The sequence below is a fragment of the Bos grunniens genome, chromosome 1, assembly GCF_055505025.1.
Source record: "Bos grunniens cultivar Pamir isolate PY7600 chromosome 1, Bosgru_T2T1.0, whole genome shotgun sequence".
Taxonomy (NCBI): Eukaryota; Metazoa; Chordata; class Mammalia; order Artiodactyla; family Bovidae; genus Bos; species Bos grunniens.
In genome coordinates this window covers 40,047,675-40,061,323 of record NC_141165.1, presented here as the reverse complement: position 1 = coordinate 40,061,323, position 13,649 = coordinate 40,047,675, and the positions used below count along the sequence as shown (strand labels likewise).

Genomic DNA, 13,649 nt, shown 5'->3' with positions numbered 1-13,649 from the left:
ATTCCAGTGGTTTCCTTTGTGTGAGTTCTTGATACTCCCTAGGGTTAGTTCTCTGGTAGTCTAGGTCTTGGAGTCAGTGCTCCCACTCCAAAGGCTCAGGGGTTGATCTCTGGTCAGTAACGAAGATTTCACAAGTGGTTTGTTATGGCATTAAGTGGGATTAAAACAAATACCCAAAAACGAGAAACCAAAGATGAACCCCAGACAAATGGCAGTTACAAAATCAGGCAAATAATAATTAAAATAATGGAATATATACCCATAAGCAAAATCAAAACAGTCCAACAAAAATAAAGTACAGTAGAGTGATCTGCTGAACAAAGGAAACCAAGAATTATATCTACCAGTAACAGCAAAACTAAAGCACAAACTGGAAAACATAACTAAATCAAGGTGCCAAGTTGGGAATAAAGCAATGAAAACAAAACTAACAAATATGTTGAGAGTAAAGGAAAGAAAAAAAGAATAGATATGCAAAGATAAATAGAGGTAGATAAAGAAGATATATATTAAAGATTAACTGCAAGGGGTAAAGAACAGTAGGAAAAGCAAACAAAGGAATAAATGTATAAAAAAATAATAACAAGTTTAAGAAAATTAAAAAAGAGAAAAGGAAAAAAAAAGGAAGAAGAAAGGAAAAAAGGAAAAACTCCCCAGAACAGCAAAACCCCACAGAAAGGCAGTGGTTTATAACAACAATAAATAATGTGATGAGAAAAAAAAAAGCTTAATTAGATTTCATAGTGCCAATAAAATTGACAACTAGAACAGAAGTTTGGGGGGAGAAAAAAAAGAATCCAAAAGAATCTGTAAAACAAGTCAAAACATAAGAATAATAAATGTTTTTCTTGAGTTACTGCTGTCAGAGTCCTTTCCCTCGCTGGGAGTCACAATCTACTTCACCTCACCTCCCTAGGATGCCCTCCAACACTGTGCTGGTCACTGGACCTGCTGTGGGGGCAGCTCAGATTCTAATCTGGTCCTACCCCTGTGTGTTCTTGCCTCCAATGTCCACAGCTATCAGAACTAGTGTGTTTTCTTTTGTGGAGCTCTCAATGTCCTTTTACATACTGCATAGACACAGAGTCTGCCTAGTTGATCATGTGGATTTAATCTGCAGCTTGTACAATTGGTGGGAAGGTTTTGGGTCTTCTTCCTCAGCCACGCTGCCTCTGGGTTTCAGTTGTGCTTTTATTTCCAAATGTGTGGGTCGTCCACTGGGGTTTGCACCTGAGGCTGCCCTGGAGGATTTGGGTCTGCCCCAGTGAGGGCCAGGTGTGGAGGTGGTGCAGCTGCTTGGGTCACAGGGCTTCTGGCAACACCAGGTACTCAGAGGAGTTGGTGAAATATAGGGCTTTAGAAGGGTATGGCAACCAGTATTGGCCAATACACTCCAGTATTCTCACCTGGAGAACCCCCCTGACAGAGAGAAGCCTGGCAGGCCACAGTCCACAGGGTTGCAAAGACTTGGACATGACCAAAGCGACCCTGCATGCATAGATGCAAGACTTTTTTGCCTGTGGCAGCTCTGCCCCGGTGAGGGTTGAGCATGAACGTGGTGCATCTTCTTGGCTTGCAGGGACCCTGGCAGCGCCAAGTGTTCAGGGACACGGACTGCCTCCACTGCAGGAGTTATGGCCCTAACAGAGTCTTTTTTCAAGCCTCTTATAGCTGGCAATCAGAACGCTTCTTTGGGCAGTCTTTCTCTGTAGCTCTGCCTGTTCAGGCACTTAGAGGGTTCCCTTGCCTGGGGTCCTTCTCTACTGTTAGGCATGTCAGGCACATAGTGGGTCCCCCCTGGCTGGGGTCCTACTCTGGAGTTCAGTGGTGAGGCGTTTGATGGGCCAGCCTCTCTATTTTCAGCTCCCAATGCTGGCATGTGGGGAGAGAGAGGCTATGGTGATGGCTACACCCCATACACATGACTCAGCACTATTGCCTTGCTTCCATGGCTGCCCAGCTTTCCTCCACAGGCATTTCCCATCACAATCTCCTCCCTCACATCCCCTTGATTGTTCTTTCCACAGTCAACAGCAGCCCTTGCCCCGGGATTGCTCCACAATCCCTAAACTCCAGCTCCCAGCTGTTGTACCTTCTAGGGGACCTGTGTCCCTGTCTGGGGCACATATGGCTGCAGCAAGGACTGTCTGATTCTCATTCCATTTAGGCTGCCACAGATCAGCTGTTTGCCTCTCAGCCTTTATATTTCTCCTCTGACTCAGACAATTGCCCCGCTGTGGGGATTGGACCCCTGCTTCAGTTCCCCCACCCGCCAAGGGCAGGTCCATCCTAACACTCCTGTTTTTCCCCCTAGTTCCTTCGTCCTATTGAGTTTCACATGGTTCTATATATTCTCTTCCGCTGGTCAGGTACTCCTGTCAGCTCTCAGCTTGTGTTCTTCATGCACTTCTGTGTCTGAAGGTGTATTCCTGATGTATCTGTGGAGAGAGACATGCTCCACATCCACCTACTCCTCTGCCATCTTGTTCCTCCTCCCATACTATGGAATCTTATGCAGCCATAAAAAGACATGAAGCATTTAAACATGCTTCAACATAAATTAAAATATTGTACTAGGTGAAAAAAGCCAGTTACAAAGCACCACATTCCATTTATATTAACATACAGAACAGGCAAATCTACAGAGACAGCAGATAGATTAGTGGCAGCCATGTGGGGAGGAGGAGGAGTAACTGTTACTGGGTACAGTTTTCATGTTCTAAAATGGATTGCTGTGATCACTGCACACTTCTGTGAATATAATAAAAATTATTGAATTGTACACTTGAAATGGGTGAATTGTATGATATGGGAATTATACCTCAATAAAGCTGTTAGCCACCCCCCCAAAAATATGATAGATTGTTATCCAAAACCCCATTAGCCATTTTGGGTTTCATTTTGTTCCCCTCCTGTAATCACCTTCATCTAGGGCTGAGGAGAAGAAAATAACGTCTTTGTTTTTCAGACCTCCTGTTGTGGTCATTTCCAAAATCTGGTCGACTACATCTGTGAAGAAAACCAAAAAATCCAGAGCTCTAAAGCTGAATTAATCAGTATTAACCCTCATGCCGCCCACGGCAGTGAAGTTGACAGACTCAAAGCGAAAGAAAAAGCTTTGCGGAGGTAACAGTGAGCCTTTGATATTGGAACTCAGATAGGCCCACTTAATTAGAAAGCCTTTTTTTTTTAAGATTTACTTACTTATTTATTTTTGCCTGTACTGGGTCTTCGTTGCTACGCGCAGGCTTTCCCTAGTTTTAGCGAGCAGGTGCTACTCTCTTGCTGTGGTACATAGGCTTCTGTCTGTGGTGGCTTCTCTTGTTGCACAGTGTGGGCTCTGGGGTGCAAGCCCTTCAGTAGCTGTGTCCTGTGGGCTCCGTAGTTGTGGTCTGAGGGCTTAGTGGCATGTGGGATCTTCCCAGACCAGGGATCGAACTCATGTCCCCTGCATTGGCAGGTGGATTCTCAACCACCGGACCACCAGGGAAGCCCTAGAAAGCCTTTTGTAAAAACAAACCTCATTTTTTCAAAGCAGATAACTTCGTAGATGCATTCCCGGTGAAGAAACAAAAATTGGCTAAAGCAAACCTCGTGCAGTTCCTGGTGGATGTCATAAGAGTCAGAAGGTGTCAGAAACTCAGTGAGCTCACTGACTTTTAGAGTAGAAAATTTACCCATCCCAAATTCTCAGGGCAGTTGGGAATTCCTATTAATATATTAGAGAAATTTGTCCACCAAGTCCAGTAGAAACACACATGCACTGAGTAAATGACTGGGTTCACAAGTAATAACAGATACAAAGAATAAGGAACGGCATGTAAACGGTAAAAATTATAGTATACTTCTTTTTTTGAAAGAAATAGAATGGTGGCTTTTATTCTCAACTGGTGGAGAGGGGAACACCTTATGCTCCTGCCTCAAGAACTGTGCGCCTAAGGCAAGTGCTCACAGTCAGGAGTTGGTGATGAGGAGACAAATGCGACAGGGTCTAGGTTTCTCCCTTTTGCTTTGTTTCAAAGACCGTCATAAACTGGCATCAGTAACCCAGTAACTGCATCTGTCAGCTTGGAGGCTCTGAGGCCTTCTTTCTGACTTGTAACTACAAGGGAAGGGCTGTTATAAAGGTAAACACTGGATAGGGGATGTGTTTAGCATGTAGCTCCTGCAGAGTTAGGGGGCAGAAAAGCAAACTTACTAGCAGCAGTTACAGTAAAATAAACTCGGAATGTTCAGGCCTGCTCACTGTTCTCTTTATCTTCTTTGCTCTCAGAGAAGTGAAAAAGAAAAACTCATTCGTCTTTTTCCCTTTTCACTGCTACAGATTCCCCCGTTAGTTTATTCCCTCCATATCAATGGAGGAAGGGAAATACATGTCATTCTTTTCTGGCTGAGGACAAACTTCAATTTTGCTCTGTTTGAAAATGACCAGCTGTTCAGTCCAGAGACCCATCTATCTCCTACTTCAAATTTTCCTTGAGACATGAACCCCAAGAAATCTTTATTGGGGTGATGAGGGACAGATGGTCAGTCTTCTGTAACTTCTTTAATGCTTACACGGGACTCGTAGACACAGTGGGGTCATGGAGTTCTCGCCCTGTTCTATTAAGGGGCTCTGGGGTGACTTTTGTGGTTATTCCTGCTGGATCTGTTTGGAGGAGTGGCTTTAATCTCTTTGGGGGTTTGGGTTTTTCTCTGCACATCGTGTTTATCTTGATGTAAATCTGTGTCGTCTGATAAGGGTCCTTCTGTCCAGGTTGGAGATAGTCCTTTGAATACTGTCTTTTTCAGAATGTATAATCCTCTGGTTGCAGGTCACGGGGCATCTCACAGTTAGAGGCGGCTTTATCCAATGAAATACATATGAGGTTTGTCAGGGTGGGGGCAGGAAAAGCCAAGCGGCTGGCTTGGATTTCTTATAGCCCTTAGCTAACTGGGGCCTGTAATCCTGCATTCTGAGAGTTTCCTCTAGGTTCACCACAGGGCTGCAGTCGAATGAAGGCCTGGTGGCAGCTATTCCCCTTTCTCAGGGCCTGCTGACCCACATTGAACGGCTACAACCGCTGATTCCATGTCTCAGGTCTTTCCTTCTTGGTCATGAATGACCATTATCCTCCTGGAATTTAGGCTCTGGGTCCTGCTTTGGAGTCATCTATAAGTGATTCACCACCACCTCCTCCTTCTCCCACCACACTGTAGTATACTATTTTAAACTTGGAACACATTTCAGACTTGTGCATCATGTTTTTAATTTTGTAGAAAACAAGAACGACAAATGGCCAAACACTATGAAATACTAGCAAAAGAACAGCCTACTTTCTCTGAAGAAGGTAAGTTCCTCAAAGCTGATGTTATAGATCAGGTATACATCAGAGAGCTCATGTGTTTGACCGAGGGCAAAAACTGATGTATTTTAAAAATAATATTAAAATTTTTCATTTTGGTCAATGCCTCAGTCAAAATGGCTAAAAAGTCAGAAAACCCCACTTTTCTATCACCTGGCTTTTGAAGTTTTGACTTCAGTTCACTGCTGTTATTGACTGAAATAATTTAGCAGCATATATAGAGCACTGACTTCAACTGGCTTCCCTTGTAGCTCAGTCGGTAAAGAATCTGCCTGCAATGCAGGAGACCCAGGTTCAGTTCCTTGGTCAGGAAGATCACCTGCAGAAGGAAGTGGCAACCCACTCTAGTATTCTTGCCTAGAGGATCCCATGGACTGGGGAGCCTGGCAGGCTACTGTCCATGGGGTCACAAGAGTCGTACAGGACTTGGTGACTAAACCACCACCAGAGAGCACTTGGGAGCTTTCCAGGTAGCACTAATGGTAAAGAACCCGCTGGCCAATGCAGGAGACATAAGAGATGTGGGTTCAGTCCTTGCGATCAGAAGATCCCCTGGAGGATGGAATGGAAACCCACTCCAGTATTCTTGCCTGGAGAATACCCATGGACAGAGGAGCCTTGTGGGCTACGGTCCATAGGGTTGCAAAGAGTCAGACATGACTGAAGCGACTTAGCACATAGTGCATTTTACAGAGAGCTAGAACGAGCTTTTGAGTTCATTGTCTCTCTTTTAGTAAAACATACATTCCATTTTGTTTCAAGCTAGGATATGGAAAGTCTGTCAAAAATGAATCAGATTCCTTTCTTATAGATGGGCCCCATTGGTCAGCTGGCCAGTACAGCTGCAATACTAGTACAACTGACGGGGCATCAATTTTAGAATCAGAAGTTCTAGAGTTATATTCTTGCTTTTCTCCTTATAGGCTGCACAATTGGAGTTAACTTTTATTTTTAATATTTCTGAGCATCAGGCTCCTCTGAAACTCAGAGCTATTGAAAAGATACTTTGAGAACATTTTTTTTTCCCCAACTCAATCCCTAGTATGAAGTTCCTTGGGATTCAATTCTTTCCTACTAAACCTATGGCCAAAAAATTCCACATAATGAAAATCATTATTTTTGTTCTTCCAACGAAATGAGAATGTTCTCATTTTTTTAACAAAAGAGGGCCCCTCAATTTAATTTAATGAAGCTCCTGATTCTTCTTTTGTTAAAAAAAAAGTCCAATGGGAAAAAGTGTCCAATGAATCAATGCATTTGTAATAGAGTTTGAAATTTCATTTTAGAAGAGAGATTTTGGAAAGTTTTAAACATATATATATTTTCATGTGATTCTTGTCCCATTAGATGCAAAACACTATAAAACAATTTCTTATCAACTTTCGGTGGATATTCCAGAAATAGAGTCAGTTAAGGAAGAACTAACTGATTATCAAGCGGACAAAAGAAACATATCCATTGTTTGCTGTGATTCTAGGATAGCATGTGGAAAGGTAATTAGCTTGTAATTTTTTAATTTGCTACTCTTTAAAAACCAGTTTTACTTAAAATTATAAAAGCTGTCTCGATGAAGATGGTGGCTTGGTTACAGGACACGTTTAACTATTAGTCATAAAGAATTGGTACAGACTTGGCCTTTTAACTTCTACTTTAGAATAATGGGCTTCCTTGGTGGCTCAGTGGTGAAAAATCCACCTGCAATGTAGGAACTGTGGGAGATACAGGTTCGATCCTTGGGTTGGGAAGTTCCCTGAAGTAGTACGTGGCAGCCCATTCCAGTATTCTTGCCTAGAGAATCCCATGGACAAAGGAGCCTAGTGGGCTACAGTCCATAGGGTCACAAAGAGTCAGACAAGACTAACATGACTTAGCATGCACGAACGCAGACTTTATAACAATACCTTACGTGTGTCTTATGAGGGGCTATTTTGGTTAAAGCCTTTTTACTTTAAAATCTGATCACTGTATAGTGAGGAACATTTGGAACCCTTTAGAAACCTAAAATCAATGGTAGAAAATTACCAGAAGTCTTAGCCTCATCCCCAAAATCATGATTAATATTTCAATATTATCTAGATCTGCACCGCCCAATGTGGTAACAAATATTTCACATGGCTATCCAAGTTTAAAGGAATTAAAATAAAATAAAATTTGAATTTAATTCTTCAGTCACACTAGCTAAATTTCAAGTGTTCAATAACTGTGTGTGACTAATGGCAACCATATTTCAAGGCAGTTATAGAAAACTTTTATGGTCAATAAAAGTTCTATTAGCACTGTTCCAGAGTTTTTAAGCATAGGTTTTTGTTAACAGACCTGTAATTATATTACATATATAATTTTTTCTACTTTTAACTTTGTGTTATTGTGTTACTCACTCAGTTGTGTCCGACTCTTTGCTACCCCATGGACTGTAACCCACCAGGCTCCTCTGTCCGTGGGACAACAGTACTGGAGTGGGTTGCCCTAATTTTCAACAATTTTCCCATGATACTATATAGCTTACATTGCTGTTGTTTAGTTGTTAAGTTGTGTCCTATTCTTTTACAACCTCATGGACTGTAGCCCTCCAGGCTTCTCTGTCCATGGGATTTCCCAGGCAAGAATACTGGAGTGGGTTGCCATTTCCTTTTCCAAAGGATCTTCCCAACTCAGGGGTCAAACCTGCATTTCCCACATTGGCAGGGGTATTCTTTACCACTGAGCCACCAGGAAAGCCCATAGGTTACATTAACATCATTTTAATATCTATGAGCCTTTTCATATAGTATCTAACCATTCTACTGATATTGGAAATAAAAATCATTATAAGTTCTTTTGTTTTACTAAATAATGTTGCTTTGAATATCCTTTTGTATAAATTTATTTTTATATAAGTATAGAATCCGCCTGCAATGCAATTTGATTCCTGGGTCAGGGAGATCTGCTGGAGAAGGGATAGGCTGCCCACTCCAGTATTTTGGGGCTTTCCTAGTGGTTCAGATGGTAAAGAATCCGTCTGCAATGTGGAAGACCTGGGTTTGATCCCTGGGTTGGGAAGATCCCCTTGAGAAGGAAACAGCTACCCACTCTAGTATTCTGAGCTGGAGAACTCTGTGGACTATAGCATGCCAGGCTTCTCTGTCCATGGGATTCTCCAGATAAGAATACTGGAGTGGGTTGCCATTCCCTTCTTCAATATGCAGAGTATATTATGCAAAATGCTGGGCTGGATGACTCACAAGCTGGAATCAAGAAGGCTGCAAGAAATATCAACAATCTCAGATAACGACAGAGAGAGTTGGTGATGGACAGGGAAGTCTGGCATGCTGCAGTCCATGGGGTCACAAAGAGTCGGACACAACTCAACTGAGCAACAACAACATTACAAAGTATAGTAATTAAGATGGTGTAGCTTGGGGGCAGGATAAACAAAAAATCCATGATACAGAATCAAACTTATGCACACACAGACATCTGATAGGTGCCAGCAGTAACACTGCAAGGTAATGGAGAAAGGAAAATGTTCTCAACACCTGGTGCTGGGACAGTTAGATATCCATAGTTTTTAATGAAGTTGAAATAATATTTCATTCCCAGTGGATTAAAGAATTAAATGTGAAATGTAAAGCTACAATGATTTTTAAAAAAAATAGGTGAATAGCTTTATTATTTCAGGTTAGGGAAAGATTTACTAATTCTAAAAAGCAGTACCATAAAGGAATTGATAAAATTTAAAAGAAAAGCCAAGAAGGGAGATATTTTATAGCACATATGATATACAAAGGGCTTTTATCCTAAATGTATAAAGAATTTTTATAAATCAACATGAAAAAAAAGTCTCCCTAGTAGAAAAAAATGAACTAAAAAAAACTTGACAACTTCTCCAAGGAGAAAATCCAAATGGTCAATAAACATATGAAAAGATGCTCAACCTCATTAGTAACCTAGGAGAAGAAAACTGAAACCATAATTAGAGATCAGTGTACACCGGCAGAGGAGCCTGGTGGGCTACAGTCCATGGGGTCGCAAAGAGTTGGACAAGACAGGACGGAGCGACTAAGCACACACACACACACACGTATGTACACACCTATCATATTGGCTAAATAAATAAATAGTAAAGTCTGATACTACTGAATGTTAGAAAGGATGTAGAATAACAGTCACTACAGTTTAGCCTGTAGTGGGAATGCAAATTGATACAACAGCTTGAAAATCATTTTAGCAGTTTTTTTGTAAAGTGAAAGACACATATCCTTTTGTAAAGTGGAATTCAACAATTCTTCCTTTGGATATAAGATCTGAGAGGAACTGGGTACCAGCATACATGCAAACGAGTGTTCAGAGTATCATTATCTATAAGCCAAAAACTGGGAACAACCCATATACCCATTAAAAATACAATGGATAAATAAATGATGAAGTCATACAATAGAATACTAGACACAAGTGGAAGCTATTGGACTCTGGCTACACACTGGGGCACATATGAATCTTACAAATGTAGTGTTGATTAAAAGAAACAAAATATAAAAAATTCCCATTATATGATTCCATTTATGTACAATTCAAAATGGGAAAGAAACTATATTGTTTAGAGATCATAGAACACTGACTTTGGGTTAGCACACAGGGGACTTCTAGAGTTTTAGCACTGTTCTCTTTCTTGATGGTAATAACATGGATGTTCATGTTGTAACTATCCATTAACAAAATAGCATATTTTAGTGCTTCTCTGAATGTATTTTATATTTCATAAAAATGAGAAACATATTATCTTTCAAAATAAATGGCACATTTACATGAAAATTTAGATTATTTCATTGTTTAGCCCTAGGAATTCTTATATCCATTTTATTATAATTCAAGATTAGGAAGAAATAGAATTAAACTGAATTTTTAGTTCATTATAAAACATTGTTGGGTACAAATTCATTTTCCTGTTGAGTATTACCTAGATAATAAAATAGTTAGGCTTAGAGCTATAATACAGAATCTCTCTCAGTATTTCTTTCTTCATCTTCCCATATTTCACTAGTATTTTGCTCAAATGAATTTCAAGAGCAACCTTGAAGAGACACCAGATGCTACAGCTTATACTAGAGTGTAAAGTCATTTTATTGAAGTATAATTTATAGTGAAACTCACCTTTTTTATATGTACAACTCCATTAATTTTGATAGTTATATATTCACCTCTACAATCAGGCTGTAGGATATCTCCATTGTACTAGAGCTGGGTTTTTTTTTTTAATCTTCTGTTTTCACAGCAATATGTGTATAAAGTAAAAGTAGATAAATAAAAAAAAATAAACTTGGTTGAAAAACTGGCATAAGACTTGAATAGACATTAAAAAAAAAAAAAGACATAAAGATGGCCTACAGGCACATTAAAAGATGCTCAACGTCACTAATCATCAAGGAAATGCAAATTAAAACCACAATAAGATATCACCTCACAGCTGTCAAGAATGGCGTCATCCAGAAAAACACAAATAACAAATATTGGCAAGGACGTGGAGAAACGGGAATCTTTATACACTGTTAGAGGGAATGTGCATTGGTGCAGTCACTACAGAAAACAGTATGGTGTTTCCCCAAAAACCTAAAAATACAATTACCATATGATTCAGCATTTCCACTCTTGAGCGTATACATGAAAAAATAAAAATGCTAATTTGCAAAGAGACATGCACCACAGTGTTCATAGCAGCATTATTTATTGTACAATAGCCAAGACATAGAAACAACCCAAGTGTCCATCAACAGATGAATGGATAAAGAAGACGCGACATATACACACACACACATACACATGAATGGCCTTACCCTGGTGGCTCCGATGGTAAAGAATCTGCTTGAAAGGCAGGAGACACAGGTTCAGTCCCTGCGTTGGGAAGATCCTCTGGGGAAGAAAATGGCAACCCACTCCTGTATTCTTGCCTGGAGAATTCCAAGGACAGAGAAGCCTGGTGGGCTACAGTCCACAGGGTTGCAAAGAGTTGGATACAACTGAATGACTAACACATGTAGATATGAATAGTACTCAGCCATAAAAAAAGAATGAAGTTTTGCCATTTGTTGCAACACGGATGGAAGGTATTTGACTAAGTGAAATAAGTCAAAGACAAATACTGCCTTGTATCACTAATATGTAGAGTCTAAAAGAAAATAAACTAGTGAATATAATGAAAAGCAGACTCATAGAAAACAAACCAGTATTTTTCAGTGGGGAGAGGGAAGTGGGGAAGAGCAAGATAGGGATAGGAGGTTACGAGGTACAAACAACTATGTATAAAATAAATAAGCTACAAGGATAATACTGTACAGCACAGAGAATACAGCCCATATTTTATAATAAGTATAAGTGAAATATAGCCTTTAAAATTGTGAATCATTCTGTTGAAGCTTATATAATATTGTACATCAACTATACTTCAATTTTTAAAAAATACCTACCATGTGATAAGCTCTTTTTAAGTGTTTGCTGTTTTGATGAGAACAATTACTTAAAATATAATCCTGACTAAGGAATGGTGCTAAAGCTGAAGCTCCAGTACTTCGGCCACCTCATGCGAAGAGTTGACTCATTGGAAAAGACTCTGATGCTGGGAGGGATTGGGGGCAAGAGGAGAAGGGGACAACAGAGGATGAGATGGCTGGATGGCATCACTGACTCTATGGATGGGAGTCTGAGTGAACTCCGGGAGTTGGTGATGGACAGGGAGGCCTGGCATGCTGTGATTCATGGGGTTGCAAAGAGTCGGAGGACTGAGCGACTGATCTGATCTGATCCGAAAGCCTAAGCACTCTATCTTGTCCTACTGAATACATTTTTTTTAACTTTTAAATAAATTAAAAAAGACAAAAAAACACAGACCCTTTAAACAGAAAAGTAATGTCAGATTTTTGCCAGAAAGATTTTATTAAGTTATCTGCATGGGTTAGGGACAATCTTTAATGGTTCCTAAGGATTGTCCCCTGTTGCTGATGCAGGACTAAAAACTTAAGAAATGGTTTGCATCACTATCTAGCAAGCAAGAATGTCTGTTGTCATCACATAACCATCCTTTTGTTTTCTGCGGTGTGTAGATCGTGACGAATGAGCTCTTTGAAAAGCACTACAAACATGGGAGCAAGTTTCTGACTTCATTTCCAGACGGGACAACGCAAATATTGTATCCTTTCTTTTAACAACGTATTTTCATTAGCTTATTTCTTCACAAAATGAAAGCTAAAGAAAAAAAAGATTTAAAAAATATGAAGGAAAAAGATAGATATGACTAAATCCTATCACGCAGAGCAAAGCTATTAACATCTATTTATACATTTTTCTTATTTTTTCCTAGGAGCAATTATATAATTCTTTAAAATTAATTCTAAACAAGTTCATTATTTTATAACTTGCTCCCTTTACATAATAATATTAGACAATAAATACTCATAAACATTATGAGTATATAATATGCAATAAATACAGAGATTCTACATCATCTTTATATGCATATGGTATTCCATCATAGGGAGGAACTATAATTCCTTTAATCTATCCACTATTACTGATCAAAGGTGGTTTCACAATTTGGGGCTGTTTTATACAATGGCTAAATGAACAGCTTTGTGCATACTTTGCTGCATACTTATCACTTACTTTCTTGAATTAAATACCTAGAGAGAGAAATTCTGGGTAAGAAAAAAGCTTTACTAGATTTTGTCCCCCAGAAAATGTGTACCAGTCTACACATCCATGAGCAGTATGTTGTTTTTTAATACAAAAATTCAATATCCATTTTATGGAACACTAAGTTATTGATCACTTGAACTTCTGCCTGATGGCCAGGCCATTTGCTATTTGGACACAAAGGCCATTTAATATCTCTGGGAAAGTAAAACAAAGCTATGAAATTAGGAGGAGTTTTTGGTGAACTAAGGGCCTCACTTTGTAGGAGAAAGTCATTTTTAGCCATAGTTACCTACGTGTTTAGTCAAACCCCATCAAGAACCCAGAAAAATGACTTTATGGCATAAGAAGTATAAGGAAGTTTTAGTTCCCCAGCCCTATAAGAAAGAGAGTAGGTTTTTCTTTCATTATATCAAAAAATTTTTAAATAACTTTCCAACTTGTAGCATTACTTATCATTTCCTGCCCTGGCTTTAATTCTTTTTCACTCCTTTGAAGACTAAGGCTGATTTTCAAAATGATTCAGAATCAATTTTGTGTTTACTTCACTGCTGGACTTCCAATCCGTTTAGATAGGACTGAATATTAACAGTTCGTGAATTATCCTCAGTATATTCATTCTTTGATGCTATTGTAAATGGA

General features: G+C 39.5%; 1 protein-coding gene across 1 annotated transcript in view; it reads left to right on the top strand.

Moving 5' to 3' along the window:
- ERICH6 (glutamate rich 6) overlaps positions 1-13,649 on the top strand; it is a 46,303-nt gene that overhangs the window by 19,154 nt on the left and 13,500 nt on the right. The window contains exons 8-11 of the mRNA XM_086390332.1: positions 2,969-3,126; positions 5,260-5,330; positions 6,693-6,838; positions 12,419-12,504. Coding sequence (XP_086246458.1) covers positions 2,969-3,126; positions 5,260-5,330; positions 6,693-6,838; positions 12,419-12,504 — 461 coding nt within the window. The remainder of the gene's footprint in view (positions 1-2,968; positions 3,127-5,259; positions 5,331-6,692; positions 6,839-12,418; positions 12,505-13,649) is intronic.